Source organism: Neovison vison, chromosome 4 (assembly GCF_020171115.1).
Source record: "Neovison vison isolate M4711 chromosome 4, ASM_NN_V1, whole genome shotgun sequence".
NCBI lineage: Eukaryota > Metazoa > Chordata > Mammalia > Carnivora > Mustelidae > Neogale > Neogale vison.
Window position 1 is genome coordinate 155,390,770 of NC_058094.1, and position 12,862 is coordinate 155,403,631.

A 12,862-nucleotide genomic window follows, 5' to 3' on the forward strand; every position below is an offset into this window, starting at 1 on the left:
TAAAATCCTGTAAGAGCCCTTTGTAAGTGCAAGGCAAAATATTTATAGTACATCAGAGTATACACTTCATAACTTCACATCCTGAGCCTCACCCCAGCCCCTAGAATTCTGTACTGATGTGTGTGGTTGGTTTGAGAACCATGATAATGTGAAAACACAAGAACCAGCAGGATCACGTCCACAAAGAATGAAGACTGGTGGTTCCATAGGACCCACTGTGAAAAGACGTGTACAATGGGAATTATTTACACTACTCAACCATTCTCACAAAAATTAATGGAAGTTTTAAAAGTAGTCTATTTATTCTTTAAATGCAGAAATAATCTTTATTATTCCAACTGGGAGATGATGTATTTATAAGCATTTTAGACAAGATGATTCTGGTCATATAAAAGTTTAGCTTTATTATAGCACTTGATGCAAACATTCAGTACTTTTTGCCACTTCCATCATCTTTCAGCAAGGCAGTAAGTTACAAATAAACAAAAACTATACAATTTATTAACAAAATCTACTTTGAATTATTCTATAAGTTTTAGAATGCAATTAATATCAGTATTTCCGTCCATTTGATAATGTGTCTTCTGGTTCCTTTAATCTTAAAGTCTGCAGACTCTGAACTTGGTGGAATGATCTTTGGTTGTGGTAGGAAATGTTAAACAAATAATTCTACAGAGTTTTTCCAGTAAGCACTCGCTTTTTAACTTTGATTAAATGCCATGTTTTACACAAATATTAGAAAATATTTAACAGCTGCTATGGTCACAGTTCACTAGCGCTTTGCTCCAGCCTGGACACTGACCATGGAAAAGTAGATGCCTTTCTGAGCCAGCAGCTGTTGATGCGTGCCATGCTCCTTGACCTTGCCGTTCTGAAACACCACTATTAAGTCTGCGTTCTGGATGGTGGACAGGCGGTGCGCGATCACGATGCAGGTGCGGCCTTCTCTGGCTTTGTCCAGGGCTTCTTGGACAACCTGATCAATAATCACATAAATTAATTCTGATAAAAACAGGCCTCTCCTTTCCTTCTCCATCATAAGGTTCACAATCTTCCAACAAGAGGTGCTTCTTTAATGACAGTATCCGTGAAATATCACAGAATTGATAAAGCAAGGAATGTGTCATCTCAGAAGATAAGGGACTTCTAGACTGGATTAGTTCTGAGGCAGAAGACATCTATTCTCGGAGTTATAACAATAAATACGGTCTGTGCATTCATCATTTGAAAACGTGTACTGGTGTGCCCACCCACACAACATCCGTCCACGCGGCCCTCCAGTCCGTCCAGCTCTACAGCAAATCCAGGGAGACCGAGGGCAGGCTGAACACAGCCTCCTTGAATTTTGGGATTTTAGTAAAGATCGGGAATGTCTCAGAATTAATATGTCTTTCAGATACCTGAAAAGTCAACTTTTTCTCAAACTGAAAATGATTACTAATATTTATCTTAAGGTAGAGTCAGTTTTTATACTGCATTAACCACCCACTTCTTCATACAGTTGCCGGAGAGATGACACTGGTGGAAATGGGAAAGTGGCCCCTGAACACGGCGTCTTCGGTCAATACAAAGTGATCCAGGGTTATTTTTTTGGAGCCTGGGTGCTACAAGACTAATTTCCCCTATTTTGTCTTAGGGTTCTTGAATCACAGCAGCAGAAGGTATCCACATTCTGTGGAAAGCTGATGTAAGTAACAATCAACATAGCTTGGCTGAATTTTGTTCTCTACCATGGAAGACAGAAGCATTTAAAGACAACCAGATCAAGGGTAATGAATCCGATTTAAATTCGTACCTTTTCGGGGCACCTGGCTGGCTCCCTCATTAAGTATCAGCCTTCGCCTCAGGTCCTGATCCCAGAGTCCGGGGATCAAGCCCCACCAAGGGCTCTCCCTGTTCCGTGGGAAGCCTGTTCTCCCTCTCTCACTCCCCCTGCTTATGTGCCCTCTCTCGCTGTCTGTCTCTGTCAAATAAATAAAATCTTTAAAAATAAATAAATAAATTTGTACCTTTTCACTTTCTGTATCCAGAGCTGACGTAGCTTCGTCCAGAAGCAAAATGTGAGGCTGCCGAACAAGGGCGCGAGCTATGGCAATGCGCTGCTTCTGGCCCCCAGAGAGCTGGGTTCCTTTGTCTCCTACTCTGGTGTTGTATTTCTGTGAAGAGGGTTTTGTTATTAGGAGACACAGAACTAACATTCCTAAAAAAGAGTTTGTCCACAGATAATAGGATAACCGCTTCCATAAACACACAAAAATGTTTCGGTTCAGAAGCTAAGAATGGGCTCACAGAGGAGTATACACCAAAAATGTAGCTCTCAATGGCAGATTTGATCTCTCTTCTTGAAAATAGACATTTGGGGGGCACCTGGGTGGCTCAGTGGGTTAAGCCTCTGCCTTCAGCTCAGTTATGATCCTGGCGTCCTGGGATGGAGCCCTGCCCCACGCTACCTGTTCAGTGGGGGGAGTCTGCTTCTTCCTTTCCCTCTGCTCCTGCTCCCGCTCTCACATGTGTTGACTCTCTCTCTCTCTTCCTCTCTCTCTCTCTCTCAAATAAATAAAAATCTTTAAAAACAATTTTAAAAAAAAGAAAATAGACATTTAGGTCTGAGAAGCTATGTTTTAGTGTAAACAAGTCAATATCTTTATGAGAAAGAATACTGTTACAATGTTAGTCTCTTCTAGTCTTCTGGTTTCGTTATATTCCGGGCAGTTTGGTTCTGGGCAAAGTTTGGTTCAAGGAAGGAAATCTGACTTAAAATGGGCTAAGCAATAAATGAAACTCATTTTACTTACAACCAGCAGGTGGTGCTCTCTGCATTGAAGTCAGGAAGGGAAGCCATTTCTTGGGATGCTAGCTAACCTTCCGGTATCTGTTTTTATAAATCTTAAAACACTTCAAAAATCTTAATGGATGCTAAGGAATTCCATCTAGATATCTAACCTTAAAGCTAACATAAATATCCTGGTTTAATTTTTGTGACTTCAGAGTTCTCCCAAAGTTCTTCACATATTGTGTCCCACAGTAGATAACTGTCAATAACTACTCAATAGAATGATAGGGACAGGAGTTAAAAGGACATGTAGGAGAGAGCAGAAACAAGATGTGACAGCATGTATAACCTAGAAGACAATACTATCATAATTTTCAGCTCCTTGCTAGGCTGGAATTTTAGTCAAATCCTGGGCTCTGATTCTGACCCCCAGAGTTTCACTTAAAAATCCATGTTCTGTGGGGCACCTGGGTGGCTCAGTGGGTTAAGCCTTTGCCTTCAGTTCAGGTCATGATCTCGGGGTCCTGGCATCAAGCCCTACATCGGGCTCTCTGCTCAGCACGGAGCCTGCTTCCCCCTCTCTCTATGCCTGCCTCTTTGCCTACTTGTGATCTATCTCTGTCAAATAAATAAAATATTTTAAAAAATTCATGTTCTATGTAGGATTGCCTATTTTTATTGGCTATGTCTGGTTGTCCTAGTCCAAGGGCTGTCAGACTGAGATCTCCCCCAGCGGGTGGAGTCCAAGGACCCCAGAACCGCAGGCGCCTCAGGAGGCAGGAGTGCTGTGTGTCCCATGTGAGGGCAGGGGTTTCCAGGCTGCACTGAGACCCTATGATCCTGCTGTAGCAGGTAAGGCAGGGCTGTGACTCTGAAGGAAGACGGTAACCAGTAAAGGGGATTAAAGCTGTATCTTTCGGGCACCTGGGTGGCTCAGTGGGTTAAGCCGCTGCCTTCGGCTCAGGTCATGATCTCAGGGTCCTGGGATGGAGTCCCACATCGGGCTCTCTGCTCAGCAGGGAGCCTGCTTCCCTCTCTCTCTGCCTGCCTCTCGGTCTACTTGTGATCTCTCTCTGCCAAATAAATAAATAAAATCTTAAAAAAAAAAAAAAAAAGCTGTATCTTTCAAGTTTTCTAGCCTTGGGAAAGACTGATCATCCATAGCGAGGCATGAAGCTTAAAAGAAGGGGAGAGGGACAATTCCACCCCCGGGGGGGGGTTATGATGTGGGGGCAGCAGATATCACAGGAAGAGCCACAGGAAGTCGGGGAAAGAGCTGGTATTGCCGTCTTTCCCCATAAGGAAACTGCCTTCCCCGCTGGTTTGAGACTACTGAGCTTTATTTTTGAGGGGTGCTTCCTTATGATAAAGAAACTAGTGATAATGGGGGGGGTACAGACAAGTCAGGTCAAGGTGACTTCAAAATGCAGTACCTAACCTAAGGGGCTTAAGAGAGGGCAAGAGATTCCTTTTATGTAACTTCCCAGGAAGAATTCAGAGGGCATCCATGGGCAACAAACAGCTCGGGAGCCCCATGGAAGATTTCAAGAATCAGCCCTCTAAGCAGAGCCTGGGGACCATGAAATGTGCAATGATGAGAGATTACATAGTAATACAGTCACACCAAGGGCTCAGCTCTATTCAGGGAGAGCCTTCTTTCTGACCTGGGTTCAGTTCCCCAGCCTGGCCTGACTTCCCAGAGGTAGGTTTGCAGCTTGGGGGAGAGCAGCAAGGAGGCAGAAGGAAGGTCGGGAAAGAAATGGGGGCAGAGGGGCTGTGCCTGCTTCTGTGGGTGCTGTGAGACTCAGAGGGAAAGGCTTCCTCCATATATGTCCTTCTCGGTCAGGCTTGCTTACCAGGGAAGCCAGCCGGGTGATCAGGCAAACAGTTTCAAATGGGGATAGAAGCGTGGCAAGACGTTGTATACAGGTGTGTATTTTGGTTGCTCTCTTCTCTTCACCTTTGGAAAACCAGCCCTTTAGAAATCCAAGTGCAGGCCAGGGAGGCTGCCATAGGCTCCTATTTTGGAGAAAGACTTACATCAGGGAGTGTTTCGATGAAGGGGTGTATGTTGGCCTCCTTGGCTGCCTGCACGATCTCTTCCTGTGACACGACCCGGCTGTTGTCTCCGTAGGCGATGTTCTCCGCAATGCTGCAGTCGAACAGGATGGGCTCCTGGGACACAATGCCCAGGTGGGCTCGGAGCCACTGGACATTCAGGCTCTTTATCTCCTCGCCGTCAATCAGCTGAAAATGAGAGTTCATAGGTAACTTCAGGACTGGCACATTTTTAATTTAGCAAAATCGGTATCCTTATCTCATACACTGAAATTGCCAAGTTACTGTGGGACACTTTTGCTGTTGTTGCGTTTGGACTGTCAAAGTTAACTGAACTAGGTCACAGTTTTACACTCTGATGAACTGTCACGTTCCTTCTGTTTGAATTCTGGGTTCCCATATGCATGTGATAAGCAGGATAATCCCCCCACTCCCAAGATACCCAGAGTCTAATCCACGAAACCTCTGAATGTTACATGCCATGGCAAAGGGAATTAAGGTACAAGGTTGCTCATCAGCTGATCTCAAAATAAGATGATCTTGAATGATCCAGTGGGCCCGATGTAATCATGAGAGCCCTTAACTATTCAAGAGGAGGCAGGACAGTATCAGAGTACAATAAGACCAAGACTCAATTAGTCATTGTTGGCTTTGAAGACTGAGGGAGGGGCCAGGAGCTAGAAGAAGAAAACGATCCCCTAGGGCCTGCAGAAGGAACGCCATCCCAGTGACACTTTGATGTTAGCTTGCTGAAATCTATTCTAGACATCTGCTTCCAGAATCTGTGAGATATTAAGTTTATGCTGTTTTATACCACAAAATTTGTTGGCACCCTTATTCTTACAGTATTGGTTTTTTCATAAGAAAAGTAGCCGAGATTAGACTGGAAATCAGTAACTACTGTGAGCACACAATAGGTTTGCAGGTCAGTCTTCTCAGAATCAGGTTTTGGAAGAGCGGGGTGCAACAGTTAAATGGAAAAGAAGTATGGGAATGTGGCTGCTGGATCTCTAAGTAGCTGTTGATCTTGGAAAAAAATGAATTAATTTCTCTGAGCGTTTCTTTGAGGGTAAAATGGGAATTATGATAATAATTCCTAAACTCCTAGAACTAGGTACTGCACAAGATCCTGAGTAGACCCCACCCAGCACAGTGCTGGGCACTGGGTTTGTGTCCCAAGACCATCAGAGACTGGTCACTCCGTGTCACTGTAATGGAAACTACAGTAGAGGGACGAAGTCTGGGCAGATGAAATAATAGCAGACATCTACTGTGTTGGGCCAAAGGAGTGGGAAGCAGAAGCTGTCTCTTCTCTGGTGACCTGGCTCCCTGGGTTACCCTGCAGGAGCCTGGGGAGCGCTCCTTCCAGCCTTGCTTAGGTGCACATATGTCTGCACCAAACATCAACTTTGCAAGAGAACTCTGGTATTCAAGTGAGGTAACTAGTCGTTCCCTCTGGCGAAGCAAGTGACTCAGCTTCAGCCTTTTCCTGTAGTGCTAGTGAGGGTCTACCATGCTATATACACCCTCTGGATCTCATGTGCCTGACTGGGTGCCCCTGGGAGATAGCTGGCAGGTACAATCTCTGCTGCAGGAACATGGCTTCTGTTTGTGAAGCTGGCAAGTGTAGGGATAGGAAACACAGTCATGACCTTCTTAGTACCCAGCCCAGTTGCCATGGAGACTATTTCAGCATCTATGTTCTAGGTTTCCTCACAGTGTTAAGTGAAGTGGGAAGTAGAGGGTAGAGAGAGGCAGTAAAAACCATACAAGAATGTGGCACAACAGCAGATCTTGTGAGATGGAATACTGTACTTGAGAAATGGAAATTTCAGGAAAGGAGTAGCTTAATTTTCTTCAAGCTTATGGTGCTGGCAGGAAAACAGACACTGCTTAACTAGTATCATTAGACAAATTTCAATGATCCCACTGAATTTTAATGAGTTTCTTTATCACGCTGAATACAGTAACACTCTTGGTCCTCCTCAGTCCCACATGATACACTGGAATTGAAAATTCTTAAAGCCTGTGTTAACTGAAGCATCCTTTCTGTAGAGAAAACATGTTTAGAAGCCCAGATGGAAAAAAGACCAATGCAGAGGCTCTTTGGCTGAGGCATAGGTGATGGTCTGAGGGAAGACCAAGGAACTTCGGGGGATCGGGAAACACTGTTCAAGAGACACTGACCTAAATAAAACTTAACCAGGAAATTCAACCCCTTGGTAATAATAAGGTAAAACCAGGTTAAATTACTATCTTGTTTTAGATTGCTAAATGTACTGCTGTCTTCATTAGCATAATCAAAAGGTAAATACGTAGTATTCTGCTATATGTACTCTGAAATCATGATTACAGATATAAATTATTGAGCACTGACTGGATTATAGGTCCTGTGATAAGCCTGACTCAGGCATTCTCTTTTTTAATCTTCACAACACCCCTAGTAAGATAGCTGGTTTTTTTGTGTGTGTGTGTGTGTTTTTAAAGATTTATTTATTTTAGAAAGAGAAAGTGAGTGTGTGGTGAGTGGGGGGAGGGGCATGAGAGGAAAAACCCAAGTGGATTTCATGCTGAGTGACCCGGGGTAGGGGGGACAGCAGAGGGTGGGGGCTCTGTCTCACCACCCCTGAGATCCTGACCTGAGTCAAAACCAAGAGTCAGACACACAACTGACTGAGCCACCTAGGCGCCCCTGGAGTAGGTGTGGTTTTAATCTCCATTTTACAGATTAAAAAAATGAGCAAAGTTAAGAGACTTACACAAGATCAAACAGTAACTATGGAACCTGGGGTTGAATTTTTACACTATAAGTTGGGTTTTGGTAACACAGTGCCTTATAATTGAAAGATGACTCTGCCCTCCATCACAGAAGAAAGCCCCCATGTTAGCTCGGGTGCCCACCGGTAATATCCAGACCATGATAACAGGCTTCTGATGATGGTGGGTGTGCTAGACCGGAGAGGGGAGACAGGAAAGGTCGGGGAAGACTAAGACCAGAGGCGATTTAACAGTGAAGGTAATGATGTTCAGATTCAAGAGTCCCGAATTGCAGGTAATTGCTGGGGGCTGAACTGTGTTCGGGGGTGGGAGGGAGGCCAAGCTGCAGTCAGGAAACTCTTCTGGGTGAGTATTGACATATCAGCCTATAGAGGAAAGGACCTGAGCGGCACCTGGGGGGGCTCAGTCGGTGAGGAGTCTGCCCCCCATTCAGATCATGATCCTGGGGTCCTGGGATGGAGCCCCAAGTACTCCCAGTGCTCAGCACCGAGTCTGCTTCTCCCTCTCCTCTCCTCGAACTTGTGCTCCCTCTTGTGCACATGCCCTCTCTCACTCAAATAAATAAATAAATGAGAAAAAGGATTTGAATCTTTAAGGTTTCACTATTTTGTTGTGATTTGTTTTATTAGAAGTAAATATTCACTTTTGTATCTAATTTTGCATTCATAATTTTGTATCTTTCTTAGGTAGAGTCCCTAAAAACGTACAACCTGGGGGTGGCTCAGTGGGTTAAAGCCTTTGCCCTTGGTCATGATCCCAGGGTCCTGGGATTGAGTCCCACATTGGGCTCTCTGCTCGGCAGGGAACCTACATCCTCCTCTCTCTGCCTGCTTCCCTGCCTACTTGTGATCTCCGTCTGTCAAATAAATGAATAAAATCTTAAAAAAAAAAAAAAAAGTACAACCTGCCAGCCCCACAAAACTTGGAATGCCCCCGCTGTACAACTCAGTAGCTTCATTTTTCAAGACTCTCCACAGGTTAACCTACACCTTTCAAATTTATCAGTTCAGTGGTTCTCAGATGATGGCTGCCATCAGCATCATCTGGGGAAATTGTAAAAATTAATAGGCCAGATCCTGACGGAATGCAATGAGCCAGGCTGGCTGTGTTCTTCAGTTGTTCTGAGAACCACAGCTCCAGTCACCATGACTCAAAGTATCATTCAAGGCCCACCGATGGTCATGAACACTTCCGGGTCTCATGGTCACATCCTTCTTCAGTTCTTATGGGCAATCATGCCCAGAGCCATGTTCATGTTTACACGGCAAGGAGAACTAACTACTAGTCACCTACAGACTGGGTTACTAAGGGTTACTAATTGAAATGCATCAACAAAACTTGGCACATTTGTTCGTGCTTCTTGAGGACACTTCCGCTAGAATTCTGGCTGCTGTGTACCACTTGGCAGGACTTCAAAGCCCTAGCACAAATGTACAGGAGCCGATAACAGTGTCCCTACAATAGACAAGGACACGCTGTTTTTCTTGTGTTTTCAGTGTTGTCTTGAGATGGTTCTTGCCCTGTGCACTTGGCATTCATTTCCATATTCTTCTCTGCCTTTCCATATATGAAGGGAGTGGAAGGCTAACGGCTGTTTCCCAGACTCTCTTCTGGTTCTGAAAGTAACTGTGGTTCTACCAGCGAGAGGCACTGTGCAAAATCTGGAAGGCCTAGGCTGATTAAATTTACAGTTAGTAGCCAAACTAACAGAGGTGACTATGAGTGCAGTGGGGTGGTCGTGAGATTGTTTTTTTTTTTTTTTGCTCTTCCTTAATGGATTATAATTTAAAAGTTTAAGAATCACAGCTCTCATTAAGTCTGCTATTTCAGCCAAAATCAGCTATATGGACATTGGGAGCAAATCACCTACCAGCCACAGCTCACGTTATCCTTTTTTTTTTCCACTTCAAATTTATTTTTCTCATTTTTGCTGAGGTTCTTATTTTTTTAATTATTTTTAAAATTTAAATTCAATTAATTAACATATAATGTATTACTGGTTTCAGAGGTAGAGGTTAGTGATTCATCAGTCTTATACAATACCCAGTGCTCATTACATCACATGCCCTCCTTAATGTCCATCACCCAGTTACCCCCTCCCCCCACCCACCATCCCTCCAGCAACCCTCACTTTGTCTCTTGCATCAAATGACATCTTGACTGCTCAGTCTTTCAACCTCAGGCAATCAGCTCTACTGGTCCCGTAAGAGCCAGCTCTAGACCTATGTTCTTTTATATAACTCATGGAAGTATATGTCTTATCTCTTCAGGTAAAGTCTTTGAGTGCAGACATCATAACCTATAATTCATTAGAGCTCAACATTTAATACACTGCTTACTCAACATCTGTTAAGGGTCATAATCAGTGTCTAAGAGCTAACATTTCCTTCTATAATTGCTTCCTTTGTCTCTTTCGTTAGAGTTCCCTCTTCAAACTTGAACAGCAAAATTGAAGCATAAAATCAGAATCCACAGAAAATATGAACCAAGAAAGTAAAAATAAGAGACAAAGTTCATGTAGCAGTTAAGAAACAGACTGAGTAGAATACAATTAAAAAAATATTTATGGCTAAGTGTGACTGAATTTAAAAAGGGCCCTGGACTACAGGCTGAAACCTCTACTTTCACGACCGTCCTTAATGCAAGTGGGGTCCATGTGGAGCTGAGGCACCAATAAGACTATACGGAACAGGTATCCATTCTGTTTGGTCAGTGCCCATGAAATTCTAGTAGTTTTTGTTTGTTTGTTTGTTTGTTTTTTAAGAAAGGGAAGGGTGGGGAAAGGATAGAGAGAGAGAATCTTAAGTTGATTCCCCACCCAGCATGGAACCCGATGTAGGGCTTGATCTCATGACCTTGAGATCATGACCTGCACCAAAATCAAGAGTTGGACGCTTAACCAACTCAGCTACTTGGATGCCCTTACTGTTAAATATTTTTAATAGCACCTCTGAGTACAACCAATAATTAATACTCACATAATAAAAATTTCTTCTATTCCTTCCTAATTTAATTCTTTCCTATTCTCTCTTGTAGTCATTTATAACTTCACCACTCCCTTTATGACTCCTAGCTCATCCTCAGGACCTAAGATAGTGTCTGACAAGCTTACAAGTTTACTGAGTAGTAAACGTTTGTTGAATGTTGAATGAATAAATGTGACCCTTCATTTATTCTTTTAGTTCATGAGAAAAAGGGAATCCCTCTATATTCTTTATCTGGTCCCTCAAGTTGTTGATCTCACTTTTCTTTTTTTCCTTAGAATGTGTTTCAATACCCTCTCAATAATTTTATCTCATCCTCAGCCATAAAAATGTTCCAGCTTTCCCCGTCCTGACCGTCTCCCCCGGACTCTGCCTCCCCGCTCACACTGCTGTTTTAATTGTCTTTCTTTCACCTTTGATCTTCTAGATAGTCTGCACTCAGTCTCCACCTCCCCTTCTTACAGTGCCTCAGCCAAGCTAAATGCGTTCCCACCACAACCCCCATTCACCAAGAACACTTAAAAATGTCACAAGTAGTCCATTCATTGTCAAATCCTATCATGTCTTTTCAGTCTTCATCTTCCTACCTGTCCACAGGATCCGTCATTGCAGACTCTACTTTCTCCTTCTTGAAACATACCCCATCCTTGGTTCCCATCTTACTGTCTCTCTTGGCACCTCTCCCCCTCCTCTATCTTTCCGGCTACTTAAGTTCTTTGCTAGCTCTTCTCGTGTAAGCGGAAGCCTAGCCAGGGGAAGGGGGAGGGTGATAAAAAAGGCCACTCACGAAGGAGGGTGGCGGGGCAGTTGAAGAGAGAGCCTGGAGAAGCAGCCTGGGAAAGCAGACACAGCTTGGAGCCTGTATGTAGGATGTATGACTTTCAGGGAGACTGTTGTTCAAGGGTTGGAAAAACTGTGGCTTATAGTCAAGAGTTACATACATGCAGGCATTTAGATGATAAAAAAGTTAAAGTGAGGAGGTGAGAAAGAAAGTGTGCTCACCACTGTACCAGCCAAGGGGTCATAGAACCGCTCAAGGAGCTGGACCACCGTGCTCTTCCCACAGCCGCTGCTGCCCACCAGCGCCAGCGTCTGGCCCTTCTTCACCTCGAGGCTCAGCCCCTGCAGCACGGGGATGTCTGGTCGAGTGGGATAGTTGAACACGACTTCATTAAATGTCACGTTTCCTTCCAACGTATTCTAAAATCAGAACAGTGACAATAAAGGTGCTTATGGCAATCCTGAAAACTCACAGTACAGAGAACCCCCTCTACCACCAGGTGTCCAAAGACAGTGAACTTGTATTACGTTGACGCTGCAGCTGTTACTCCCAGAATGCATCAGTAAGATCGAAAAGAGTCAGGGGTTTTATAGCAGGGATTGTTAATGCAACACAAATATGCTAACTCAGACATGTTCCCCAAGAATACATTAACCTACAGGGCGCCTGGGTGGCTCAGTGGGCTAAAGCCTCTGCCTTCGGCTCAGGTCATGATCCCAGGGTCCTGGTATTGAGCCCCATATCAGGCTCTCTGCTCAGCGGAGAGCCTGCTTCCTCCTCCTCTCTCTGCCTGCCTCTCTGACTACTTGTGATCTCTGTCATATAAATAAAATCTTTAAAAAAAAAAACAACAATACATTAACCTACATGTAATAAAACCTGGTAAACAGGATTTGCTTATAAATTGGGCAGTCTATCTCCTTGTAGCCTTGTTATACAAAAGTACTGGATGTTAACATAAATGATTAGCATTTACTAAAATGACCTCATTTAGCATTTACTAAAATGACCTCATGATCTAGGCAGTTTCTTTTTATTCCCAGCAAATAAAAAAAAAAAACCCACAGATTTTATTAAATTTCCTCTTAGAATACTTCCACTCATCAGTTAGGAATCTGTCTTACCATCAAAACATCAGACTCACCGGCTGGAGGCCTCCTGTGCTGTAGCTGTCAATCAGAGGGGTTTTTTCAATGATCATGATGACGTGGGCTGCTGATACTTTGGCTTTGGCATAGTCAGGAGCAAACGAACTGACCTGCCCCACTGCCATGGCACCAAAGACAATAGCTGAGAAGACCCTGCAAAAACACAGACGAAGCATGTGCAGAATTTGGGTTATAATGGTAGACAGCTTACCTTTCTTCAACCACAGAGCATTGCCGCAAACAGTGAAAGACAGAAGTTAAAAAATAAAACCAACAGACTCTTGTCCTCATATAGTTCATGTCAGCGTAATACACCGTAAAATAGCCCCATTTTTCATCT

At 43.8% G+C, this 12,862-nt stretch overlaps 1 protein-coding gene across 2 annotated transcripts in view; it reads right to left on the reverse strand.

Moving 5' to 3' along the window:
* Nucleotides 1-378: 378 nt before the first annotated feature.
* The window catches only part of ABCB1 (ATP binding cassette subfamily B member 1), a 106,174-nt gene continuing 93,690 nt past the window's right edge, over nucleotides 379-12,862 (reverse strand). For both annotated transcript variants that reach the window (XM_044245944.1, XM_044245945.1), the window contains 5 exons: nucleotides 12,519-12,675; nucleotides 11,596-11,793; nucleotides 4,814-5,020; nucleotides 2,010-2,156; nucleotides 379-976 (listed from right to left, as the gene is read on the reverse strand). In XM_044245944.1, coding sequence (XP_044101879.1) covers nucleotides 773-976; nucleotides 2,010-2,156; nucleotides 4,814-5,020; nucleotides 11,596-11,793; nucleotides 12,519-12,675 — 913 coding nt within the window. In that variant the 3' untranslated portion in view covers nucleotides 379-772. The remainder of the gene's footprint in view (nucleotides 977-2,009; nucleotides 2,157-4,813; nucleotides 5,021-11,595; nucleotides 11,794-12,518; nucleotides 12,676-12,862) is intronic.